Source organism: Rhizophagus irregularis, chromosome 13, assembly GCF_026210795.1.
Source record: "Rhizophagus irregularis chromosome 13, complete sequence".
Taxonomy (NCBI): domain Eukaryota; kingdom Fungi; phylum Glomeromycota; class Glomeromycetes; order Glomerales; family Glomeraceae; genus Rhizophagus; species Rhizophagus irregularis.
The window spans coordinates 1,591,262-1,604,676 of NC_089441.1; the positions used below are offsets into that span (position 1 = coordinate 1,591,262).

At 26.2% G+C, this 13,415-nt stretch overlaps 3 protein-coding genes across 3 annotated transcripts; 1 reads left to right on the forward strand and 2 right to left on the reverse strand.

The window, feature by feature from the left end:
- Positions 1-1,026: 1,026 nt before the first annotated feature.
- OCT59_004940 (uncharacterized protein) lies at positions 1,027-2,701 on the reverse strand (the record flags this gene model as incomplete). The annotated part of the gene is made up of 2 exons (XM_025328596.2): positions 1,027-1,867; positions 1,953-2,701. 2 exons carry the CDS (start codon positions 2,699-2,701, stop codon positions 1,552-1,554), a joined length of 1,065 nt encoding a protein of 354 aa, XP_025165948.1. The 3' UTR covers positions 1,027-1,551.
- A 1,766-nt stretch (positions 2,702-4,467) lies between these two features.
- On the forward strand, positions 4,468-5,001 carry OCT59_004941 (uncharacterized protein; the record flags this gene model as incomplete). The annotated part of the gene is made up of 1 exon (XM_025328595.2): positions 4,468-5,001. One exon carries the CDS (start codon positions 4,468-4,470, stop codon positions 4,999-5,001), a length of 534 nt encoding a protein of 177 aa, XP_025165947.2.
- A 6,322-nt stretch (positions 5,002-11,323) lies between these two features.
- On the reverse strand, positions 11,324-11,989 carry OCT59_004942 (uncharacterized protein; the record flags this gene model as incomplete). Its single annotated transcript, XM_025328593.1, has 1 exon — positions 11,324-11,989. One exon carries the CDS (start codon positions 11,987-11,989, stop codon positions 11,324-11,326), a length of 666 nt encoding a protein of 221 aa, XP_025165945.1.
- Between the last annotated feature and the right edge of the window lie 1,426 nt (positions 11,990-13,415).

Here is a 13,415-nt window from a genome sequence, read left to right on the forward strand (position 1 = left end):
ATAAATTTATTGTATTGTGCCGTATCATAACCAATACTACGCGATTATTTATATTATTTGCAATCGTTAAGAGTTTAAATTAAAAATTTTGTGCAAGATCTGCGTGTACTAGACACACTGTATTTTATTTTATGGAATTGTGTTTAAATGTATATAGTATTGATTTATTAATATTCATCTTTTTCCATTTTTTCCCAAGTATTATCTATTTCTTATACGATACAAACGACAGCTCTTACAAGAGTTGCGGAGATTAATTCATTAATCATTATTAATACTTCTAATTAAAAAAACTATAGCAAAATTTTAAACCGAAATCGTGACTGAAATAGGATTAATTAAATTTATGATTCTTTTCTTTGAATTTACTTAAGAGATGTTGATTTCGATGAAAGATAATAGCACTATTTATCGTGATAAATCAGATTGGTTCGACTGAAAATGGTGAAGGTAGTTTACTTCATCGTAATGATTGTTGTTACAATTTTCACAATCACGATTTTTGTCGTTCTAATGCATGAGTCTATGCATCACATATAATAATGTGAAACGTGTACATAAGAAATTCGTTCTTTCGCTTAAATTCATTCTCTCCCTGCAAGATTCTGCAAAATTATTTTAAACTTTAAAAAGTTATTTGAAAGCAAGCTATTATGAAAGATCAAATTTACGAAATCGACATTATTTGACTTGAATAAGTCCATTAGAAATCTTCTAATTAAAAAAACTATAGCAACAAGTTTTAAAACGAAATCATGATTGAAATAAGATTAATTAAATTCGTGATTCTTCTCTTTGAATTTACTTAAGGGAAGTTGATTTCGGTAAAAGATAACAGCACGCACTATTTATCGTGATAAATCAGAATTGGTTCGACCGAAAATGAGAGAAGATAGTTACTTCATCGTAATGATTGTTGTGATAATTTTCGCAATCACGATTTTTGTCGTTCATCACGATCCCGCCATATAATGCATGAGTCTATGCATCACATATAATAATGAGAAAACGTGTACATAGAAATTCGTTCCTCTGCTTAATTCATTCTCTCCTTACAGAATACATGGAGGAAATTATTTTAAATTTTAAAGTTGTTTGAAAAAGCAAGCTATAATACAAGCTGATGAAAGATCAAATTTAAGAAAAGGACGGAAAATTCTTTTTCGAAGAAATCACCACCTATCCTTGAAAATAATTTTCAACCATCATTATAGATTAATTAACATACGTTGTAAAATACGGTTTTATAACAAAAAAAAAAAATTTCCTTCGTAATTTATAGATCTAGCGTCAAGTATATCATTAGCGTTAATTATTGTATGTCTCTAAAATCATAAATCTGAAATTTTTCTAATCCTTCTTATAAGCATCATTAAAAGTTCTAAAATTCATTTATTAAATTTTTTTTTAATAAGAAAATTACAATATTGAAAAAAAAAGGAAAAAGGAAAAATAAAGAAATAAAATCTATTAATTTTTTTTAATTATCTATTAATGAAAATTATTAAAATAATTTTTTTATTTTCATCAAAAAATTTATTATTAATTAGATTATGAACCTATGGTTATAATAGAAATAGGAACTTCAAGTTTCAAAGGAGTTAACATGAATTTATCAAATCTTATTGTCATAATAATTTCATGTTTTATTTCCAAAAAATTGATATTTGAATCAGGCTTCATTCTTTTATGTATAGGAATTTCAAAAGTTACGGGTTCAGATGCATTAGAAGACACAGGGATTGTAAGCGAGGGAGTAAGAAGGGGTTTAGTATGATGAGGATTTTGTATATTAACATTAGAAAATGCCGGAATCTTTGGTGCGGCTCTTGTAGTAGGAGTTTTAGGCTTAGGAGCTGAAGTTGATCTAAAAATGTAATAAATATAAAATAACAATTAACTAAATTTATATTTAAATAATTTAAACAGAAGAAAAATCAAATTAAACTTACGATTTTGCAGTAGTAGTTGAACCACTTGACGAAGAAACTCCAGTTGTAGAATTGAATTTTGCAAGATTATACATTTCATATTCAAAAGCATCAACTTTCACTTCTTTAACGCCAGCTTTATCTAATGATTCGAACGTAGCTTCTACTTTTACTTTACCACGTGGATTTTCGCATGGAGAATCATCATCGTCATTTTCTTCACCAACATAACCATCATCTTCGATTACCATATACTTGGAAACTTCAACCTTATATTTCAATAATCCTTCTCTTTCACCTTCATACACAACTTTATCATTAATATCCACCCCATTAGTAAATATATTTTTACGAAGAATTACATTCTTCGAGGTTTTGTAAATAGCGTGCGGATTCGCCTTGGTTAATTCCGCAGTCAAAACATAACGTACAGCGGCATGTTTACCCTCTACACTTTCAAGAAGATTTTGTGGAGATTTTAAAGTGATCGAAAATGGAAGAATAGTTTCACCAGGATTGTATGTTTTTGTAACATTAACAACGGTAAGTTTTTGTTTAGTCAAATCTTTTGTAGTAAGATTACGTGTTGTAGATTTTTGAGAATTATTAAATTGAGAAAATCCATGAAGTTTTAAGACAACTTGAGTAACCTTTAATGGAGTCGAAAGTACGAGTTTAATTTCTCCTTTGATAATTAATGATGATGTCCCACTAGGTATATAAAGACTCGGAGATGGAAGGACGATATCACATGATTTGATTTCTTTCATTTTTATCGTACGTAATAATATTTGTATATTATTTAAGTTTTTTTTTTTATTCAAAAAAATTATTTTAATTTTTTTTTATTTCGTAAAAATGACAATTTTTTATAAAGTTCAAAAAGAAAAAAAAAGGAGAAAATCATGAGCTATTTGTATTACATGAATGTGTTTATTTATTTATACGCCACAATGCATCACCTTTCAATTATGGATAGCATTGTTTCTTTGTTTCTTGGGCTGATCCAACCTTTTATAGATTAAAATATAAAATAGTCCTTTGATTTGTAACTAAATAAAAAGTATATGCAGGGAAATAATGGCGCAGATTTATAATTTGTTCGCAATTTTTTTTTTTTATATGGCAGCACGGACTTTTACCATATCAGTATTGATCTTGCAGATTATAATCAACTACGGTTATATACTTTTTTCCGCGCCAAAATTGTTGAATTAATTAATTAATTAAATAATAAATTTTTTTTTTAGTTATTAAATTCGTTTTTCATTAAAAATACGTTCATTATACGTAATTTAAAATGTTTAGTATGTACTGTATACTAAATTTACTAAATTTGTATAACATTTTCTTAATACGACCAAACCTTTTAACCGAAGCCTCTCTTGCCGATCTTTATTTAGTACCGGTCAATACTTGGCTAGTCTTAAAAATCATGCGGGCTAATACCATGTGACCTTACACAAAATTAAATAAAAAATTATTTAAATAAGTATTCGTTTAAAAAAAAAAAAAAAATTATTTTTTAATTCACCAGGAATTTCCATAATGACCGGAGAATTTTGGGCGGATGTAATAGACGATTATGAAAAATTATTTGATACAGAAGAAGGATATGATACAATCTTTTATGTTGGTGAAAATGGAAATGTGGTTCATGCTCATTCAGTAATATTACGTATTAGATCTCAATATTTTCGAACAGCTTTTTCAAATAAAAGGGTTGATAAAAATAATGGAATGTTTATATTCAGTAAACGTAACATTGATCTTCAAGTGTTTAAAATTATTCTAAAGTAAATATTATTATTATTAATTATTTATATTATTTATATTATTATTTAAATTTAGTAATTGATGATGATTTCTATTAATCAATTTATTTATATATTTATTTATTCTTAGATTTATTTATTGTGGAAATGTTAAATTGACCGATTTACAAGGATCTGAAATTCTAAAAATAATTATTGGATCAGAAGAATTTAACGTTCAACAATTAATTAATTACGCTAAAAAATTCTTAAATGAGAATAAATTAAAATTTTTAGTATCTCAACCAATAGAAATCTTTAAAATAATTCATAAAAATTCTTCATTATTCACAAAATTATGGGATGATTATCTTGAAATTATTTGTGTGAAACCGGAAATTATATTCTCATCAAAAAAATTTCCTTCAATAGATGAATCATTATTAAAAGATTTATTAAAATGTAAAGCTTATAAAATAGAAGAATCAAAAATTTGGGAAAATGTATTAAAATGGGGAATTTCTAAACATCCAACATTCGATCAAAATATTAATAATTTAAATAAGGAACAACTTAAGATATTGAAAGTAACATTAAATGATATAATTCCTTTAATTGAATTTGATTATTTTGATTCAACAGATGTTTATCAAAAGGTATTACCTTATAAAAAATTATTATCAAAAGACATGATTAATTATTTATTGAAGAAATTCTTGGATAAAAGTAATTCTATTAGATGTTGTCACAGAACAAGATATCATAAAGTCAGCCCTTCAATCATGCTTACGCCTTATCATTGCGCTGTGTTTGCTAATTGGATAGACAAGGAATCTAATTCACATTATAAGATACATAACAATCCCTACAAATTCAAATTATTGATTAGTAAACATGTTGATAAAGGTATGAATTTATTCCCGGTATTTCAATCAGCTTTGAGTAGAGCTAAAGCTACTTTGATTGTAGCTAGGATTAAGGATTCGGATAAATTAGTTGGAGGTTATAATCCAAATGGATTTAGTAGACAAAAATCAAATAAATTTGCAAGAGATAGTTTTCTATTCTATTTTGGAGACAAAGATGAAGTTAAATCTGGGAGATGTGGTTATGTTAGTCAACCTGAGAATGCCGTATATTATAATGAAAGATTGGAACCGGCATTTGGAAATGGTCCTGATTTATTATGTAAGAATGATGGTAATTGGACAAGTAAACCAACCTCTTATCCTTCAATTGGTATTCCAAGTAATTTTGAAATATTACATTATGAAGCATTTCAGGTTATTAAAGATTGTGAAATTAGTAATGTATAAAAGAACATTTTTTTTATAGTATTTTAGTTTTATATATATTATATATTGTATTAAATTTATATGTTGTATTAAATTGTATTTACAGTATTTATTTAAATAAATAAAAAATCGTACATAAAATCCACAAAGAAGAGTTTAATTTTAATTTTAAATTATTATAAAATCCACTTAGTCAAATTTAAGCTATATTATACTTTTTATATACTGTATATCTTACGCAATAATCTCGTACGCGTCTCTTACAGAATTATATTATTTAGTATAATTTTTTTTTTCATGAAAAAAAATCGTCAATTAATCGTTGTTAAACTTATACCAAAATTATTTGAAAAAGATCCAAATAATCTATGTTGAGAAATTTCGACCTTCGAGTAGTAATATATTACGTTATTAGATAACTTAGATAACTTAGATAACTTAATAATTTCTACTCTAATGCAATGTAGAATTTATAAGATCATTCCTTTTAGAATAAAGCCCGTTACAACTTTAATAATCTTAAAGTCAGGCTCACAAATATAAAACTAACTTATTCAGCAATTTTACAACTCAACTTGCAGTATAAGCTGGCAGAGTACATATAGAAGGCAAATAAGCTGATGATCAACTTATAGACAAAAAAAATATTAAAATACTATTTAAAGAAGCATCGATGACGTGAGCTGGACCGTAATACCGTTTGTGCAAAAAATCATTTAGCAAAGTTCTATAAATGTTATGTCGTTAAGTCATATAATTTTATTAAATAGCTAAGATTGAATAAAATCAAAATTATGTTCGGGAAAAAATTATTAATACTAGATATTTCTAGTAACGTTACAAAAGTTGATCGACAGTCATACAAAGAAAAAATTTAAGTATAAATACGCCACAAAATCATATTACTTAACTGCTAATAAATGGATTCAAAATTATCTTCAGAAATTTTGAAAAATTTTGAAAGTCTCTTTGAATCGAAAGAAAATTATGATGTTATCATACAAGTTGGTGAAGAACCAAATATAAAAGAAATTTATGCTCATTCTCTTGTACTTCGTTGTCAATCAAATTATTTTCGTACAGCATTTTCTTCAAATTGGGCGGAAAAAATTGACGGAAAATATATTTTTAAGAAACCTAATATTTCATCACATACTTTTGAAGTAATTCTCAGGTTATTTATCATGTTCATATTAGTATAAAATGCTTTTATTTGTAAAAATAAATGAACTAAAAAAGTTTCTCAATATATGATAGGTATTTATATTGTGGACAAGTAGATTTGAGTGTTGAAAAAAATGGACTAGACGTTTTAAAATTATTGATTTCTACAGATGAATTTGGATTGCATACACTTAATGAACATCTCCAAGAATTTATTGTCAATAATCAAAAGGAATTATTACAAAATGACACTGTCGGAATTCTTGAAATTATTTTTCAACATGAATCATTAACAACGTTACGTAATTACTGTATCGAAACAATTTGTCAAGAGCCAAATATTTTATTTGGAACTGATAAAATTTTGAAATTACCAGCAGAACTATTGGAATTATTACTTAAACGAGATGACCTTGCATTAAAAGAAATTGAGATATGGAATAACTTGATAAAATGGACCCAATCAAAACACCTTACAATCGACACTGATACTTCTAAATGGAACAGAGAAGATTCTACATTAATGGGAGAGACAATATCAAGATTTATTCCTCTAATCAGATTTCAAGATATCACTTCAGAAGATTTTTCTCTTAATGTATTACCTTATGAAGATTTATTACCAAAGAAATTAAAACATGAAATTTTAAATTCATATTTAAACCCGAGTACGAAACGAATAGATTTGTTACCGTCAAGAATGGCCTTTAATATTGGTAAAATTGATTCTCTTATTATAAATAAAAAATACATGCCATTATTTGCAAGCTGGATAGATAGAAAAAATGTAGCTTATGATTTAGAAAGAGTACCATATAATTTTAATCTAATTTTACGTGGCAGTAGGGATGGGTTTAGTGCTTCATCATTTCATAATAAATGTGATGACAAAGGAGCAACTATTGTGATAGCAAAAATTAAAGGAACTAATAAAATAGTTGGAGGGTATAATCCATATAGTTGGTCAGGAAATACTAATGGAAATACAAATGACAGTTTTTTATTTTTATTTGATGATTACAGAAGCGTCGATACTGGTAATTTATATAGAGTAAATGATAAACGCTATGCTGTAAGCTGGAAGAACTATTATGGAGTATGTTTTGGGTACAATGGAAGATGGGCAGATCTTTTAATGTATTCAGATGGCAAATGGAGTTCTTTTTGTACTTATTATCCTAAAATTGACATTTCCCACCATTTTGAAGTTGATGACTATGAAGTATTTAATGTGATAAAAAAATAAGAGCATATGTTTAAATTGAGTATATACATTCATCCTTTCTTTCTTTCTTTCTTTCTTTTGAAATATTTTATTTTCAATATTTCAAAATAAGTTGTTATATTTAGTAAAATTATTTTTATCTAAAATATTTTATATCATTTTTGTTAATTGCATCACAGCAATTCTCCATATTTGTAAGAATATTTAAATATTTAAGAACATTTATTGAATTAACATAACAGTTCATTTTACATATTTTCTATATTTTGCTGCATTAGTTATTTATTATACTTTGTTATTATTAATTATTTTGTTGTTATAACTATTATAATTGTGTTTATTATTATTGCAATTAATAAAAATGATTCTATCCGATATTTAATTTAGAAGTAACGCAAAGAAAATTCTTCCTACTTCAAATTTATTAAATTACATATAAAAATATTTATTATTTTTGATTCATATACAACATATATAATAAATGATTCATTACTCTTACCGTATAAGAACTCTTTACAAGTTCTTATTAAAATATTTTACTCATCTTATAATTGATAAAATGGAATAATTTTGAAGCTGATTCAGATTACGGGATTTTTGACTATCGTAATGATTACCCGAAACCCGAACTGGCATATTATAGTGTCAGGTTAGGTTATATATAACGCTTTTCTTTAATAATGAAATTTTACGTCAAATTATGAAAAAAGGATATATTAATATTTTATTTTTCATTTTCTTTGATATTTTTTTCCTTTTTATTTTTATTTTGTTCGGTTTTATTTATTTTTTATTGTCCTTTAGTAAATAAAGGACTACAGTAGTAATGGAGGAACTACCCTATAAAAAAAAATTTCTTTAAAATGTACTTAAAATATACTTATATATTTTTAAAATATATCTAAAATATACTTAACATTTTAAAATATACTTAAAATATACTTAAAATTGCAATTTTAAGTATATTTAAAGTGTAAAATTTTGTACTTAAATTATACTTAAATTATATTTAAATTGCAATTAAGTATATTTTAAATATAATTTAAGTATAAAATTTCATACTTTAAATATACTTAAAATTGCAATTTTAAGTATATTTTAAGTACATTTAAAAATTTTAAGTACATTTTAGATATATTTTAAAATATATAAGTACATTTTAAGTATATTTTAAAGAATTTTTTTTTTCATAGGGCTAGGGTTAGATATTAAGGAGAAACTGGCTTTCCTGAGCTACTATCAGAATGATAAATTAGTAATTTTTTTTTTAAAAAAAAAATCTCCTTTTTGTACGTTTCTCACGTGTTTTTTTTTTTTTGATTTCTCCAGAAAAGGATTGATATTTGACTAAAACGAATGTACTGTACTCGAAAATAAAAAATATAACGTTAGATCCACCAATCCACATACCTACTGACCTACAGCACATATCCACCAACTCGCACCACCTGGCCATTTTAATTATTATTCATACCAATAACCGATTTTCTCTAACCTTTTGACTTGTTATACACTGAAATATAATCGTCTCCTTTTTAGAATGATGGTATTTCTTGTAATGTTTTTGGTAAAAAAGAATCATTTTATGCTTCTTGGACGAACGAGATCGGGTAGTCTAAATTGAATAAAATTCATGACAATTGTGAACGAACTCAACATTCAAACTTCGGTCCATTTCATTCAAAATTATTTAATTGAGAATGGGCATTAGTTTTATGCCGAAATTCTTTAGAAATTCTTGATTTAATTTCTAGTAATGAGTCAAATACAAATTTAATGATTTTTATATCGATAGAATATGCGGATTACGATCAATTTATTAGATTAAAAGCACCAATTATGGAAACGTTATCTTTTTTTTGGAGAAGGTTAATATGGGTTAATTTGATCAAATGGTATCTCGGACATCCTACACAAGATGTTAAAATTTGAAGCGATATTTGATATTAAAGTAATGGAGGGATCAATTAACAGATTTTATTATATATCTTCAAACGAATATTTTTTTTTTTTCAAATTCTACCTTAAAAAATTTTTATCCAATTAAATTAATTCATGTCATGAAATCTTAAAATATCACGAGTTCAAAATGTTGATAAATGATGATATTCAACATACACTCCAGACAAATGAAAAACTTGGTCGATAATCGAACATTCCACGACAGGAATAATAGTTCATATTATGGTAATTAGTCAAGACGGCGAATCAGCGATCACAATGAGACATTAATTATAACAAAAATTAGACCCAGAGCAATTTATTATTAATAGCTCTTTCTCCATCATCGTCTACCAATTAATAGTAGGATGTTATAACCCATATAACCCACTTATATGGGAAATCATTTCTAATAAAAAAAAAAAAATTCAAACCCTAAAATTAGGATCATATCGTAATCAGTTTGGTAATGATCCTAGAATGACACTTGGAAATGTGTTGGTCCATCTATTATATCACATGATCCAAGTCAAATTCTTATCATGAGTTTTTAAACTCAAATTAAATATAGAATTTATATAAATAATAAATACAGTAATTAAAATATTGATCGCCCGCTCGATTTTTTTATTACCAAATCATCATTACACCAAAAGCCATTTCGCCGAAACCAATTTCGCCGAAGCCATTTCGCCGAAGGGATGTTTCGCCTAAGGGATATTTCGCTGAAGGGACGTAAATTTCGCTTAATCCATTTCACCGAATCGTCAATTTCGCCGAATTCCTAACATTTTTATAAAATTCATCGCGCAATGAAAATTCCTTTTTTTCCAAGATATTATCACTTTAACATTCAAGTAACTGATATTAATTGTTAAGCAATAAATAAATAACTTTATTTTATTGGGACCCGTTCACATTACCGACAATCATACTACCGAAAATCATTTTACCGACACTCATATTACCGACAATCATATTACCGACAGGTACACTTTACCGACACTCATTTTACCGACACCCAATTTTACCATCAACACTTACAGTATTTATTACTATTTCACTACCCACTTCAGTTATGAAAATTAAAATACATATTTAATATAAAAGAATTTACCATAATATGTAAAATAAAAAATTGATTAATATATAACAAAATGTAAAATACTATGATATTTATATATAATAAAATAATTTGAATTTAATGAATATTTAATTTATCAATTTTATTTTTTAAAAAATTTATTTCAGCTTCATAATATATTGTACTTAGAATTGTTCTTAATAATTTTCTTAATTTAGTTTATATAATTTGCTTTTTTTGTAACTTAAAAATAATTATTATTTTGTCGGTAAAATGATTGTCGGTAATATGATTGTCGGTAAAACGTACCTGTCGGTAAAGTGAGTGTCGGTAAAATGATTGTCGGTAAAATGATTGTCGGTAATGTGAACCAGACCCACTTTATTATCCTGAAAACACTTATTCACGAAAAAGTAAGGAAAATACTTATTTATTTATATATAAATCATATATTGAAAATACAGTATGATTAATACTAATATCTTTATTATCTGTAACAGAAATATGCTAAAAGTACAATAATAATAATAAAAATATTTTATCAACTCGTTTTGAAATATTTTCATTCTATTTAGACGTGTATCATTTATATTACGGAAATTTTATCAAAGTTAGAAAAGTTTAGAAAGCTTGCTAGATATAATAAGGAAGAAAAAATAAATAGATAGCATTTTTTTTTTTTTTTAAAAAAAAAAAAAATACAACTTCAATTAATATTTCAAAAGCGCTAAATTGTTAACATTATGCCATGAAGTCTATAAAAAAAAAGCGTTTATTATTAAAAATTATAAGAAATCATTACATTAACAAAATATGAAAGAAAAAAAAGAATAAAACTTCTACAAATTGTAATTCCACCTATTTTATCTGTGGGTATTGGATAAAAAATTACTGGCTAGTTAATTTATAAAAACTACATGTCATTAGAATCAGTCAGTTATCCAAGCAGCAGCGAAAGCTTGTACTTTCTGCGTGGTGCCTCCATTAAAACAGAAATCGATATTTTCCCCATTATAACCATTAATAACTCTAGTGAAATTGTTCACCTGATTAACAAAAGCGAGATCACCTTTATATTTTACATTCTGATAATTTACTTGTATTGGGTTCATTTCTGTTGAATATGTCATCATTGCAACTACTAAATTCACTGGTCCAGAAACACTGTAACTATGTGATCCACAGGCATCGAGATCAGGACGGACAAAATTATCGAATGGAAGACCACATTTTTTTTTAATACAAAAAGCATGTGGGGTCTCTGGAAATTCAGTACGATCTATACAAATTTCATCATCTTCACAAGTATAGTCAGTGTCAAAAATGACGTCTGGCTCATCCTCTCTTGCACAATTTATCAACATTAGGTTTGGTGCATCTATGGAACAAAGGGAAGCTATGTATAAAGAGTATTCTTCAGGACATCGCTCTTCAAATGGTATGTCTGCTCGCTTGGTTAAGGCATTTTGTTCAGAACATATAAGACTTCCATGACTACCTTTTCGACGAACTAGAGGAACACCTAAAGCTACGGTTGCAATTGCAACTAAAAATAAAGCGTATAACTTAAATAATTGAGCCGAAAATATTCTCATTATTCTTTCTGGAGAGATGCAAAAGACAAAGGAAAAGAAATGTGAAATTAAATTGTTCTTGGGAAAGGATGATAATATTATCAGAATATTTATACACTTTCCCTATAAAAAATTTTATCTGTAAAAACTCCGTAATAATGTGCCTTTCACGGATCTATTTACGGAAAATGAATGATTTGATAAATTCCATTAAATCCGGAAATATGAGCCTTTTACGGAAAAAAGATGGAATATTAATTTCTTTTCATTAATGAGTTAATAAAGGTATCTAATACTTAATCAGCACTCCACATAAATTTCTAAGGATATTATTATAAATATGGCTATCTTTTTATTTTTTAGCCGGGTGTAACAGTTACTTCCGATATCCAATTTCCGAATAGGACTTTTCCCCGACACGATATTGTCAATCTCCCGAAATTAAATTACAATAAATTTACAAAAATAAATTTATGGAAATTTACGGACAGTTTAAGATTTATTAACTTGAAAATTGGACAAATATTAAAAAACTTTTATTATAAATGACTTTCACACTTTGTTCAATATTAAAAAATCCTGACATCCTGACAAGTCACAGAATCCCGATGATCTAAAATCTTGGCAGCCAAAATCCTGACTGAAATTCGATCAAACGAATTTGAGATTAGTTAATTTTTTTAATGCAATTGTTTCTAATTTTAGAAGATAAGGAATAGTTTAGTAATATAGTAATATACTGCACAGTACATAATCCTTTTAACTAAAATAAAAAATTTTTTCTTTATCATAATTTTTTATTAATAATATACATATGGCTCACCAACCAAATGTCACATGAAAATAAGTGTGACAATATCGAACCAATCGAATTTAGTGTAACAAGCGAAAAAAATCAAAAAAATATTTCGAACGCTTTTTTTATGTAATAAAACCATTATAAAATACCGTCAAAAATAAACAATAACCCTTAAAAATATGCTGTTTATTATATAAATACATATAATATACAATAATTATAATAATTATTAAACAATAATGCCTAATAAATAAAAATAAACCTATTAATATATTTAAAAAAAGTTTTACAGCGTAAACTGCTGTTTAAAATGCCTTAATAAACGTAATAATGTGCAAATAATGTTATAAAAATAGAGCACATTATACTAACTTTAACATCACATATTTACAACATCCAATAGGAAAACGATTCCCCGACGATTCCCCACCATATTGTTTTTTTGTAGATAGCTTATCTAAGTTAATTTTATTTGCAGATCATCACAAATTTCATATACAGTATATTCCTCAATTATATCACCTGATCATTAATTAATGAAATGAGAAATGAGTCTGATCGGCCCATATGAGTAACGTTAGTTAATTTTCATTACAGTAATATTAATAAAATTTGCAAACAATTTACATTGGTATTAATAAAATTTAC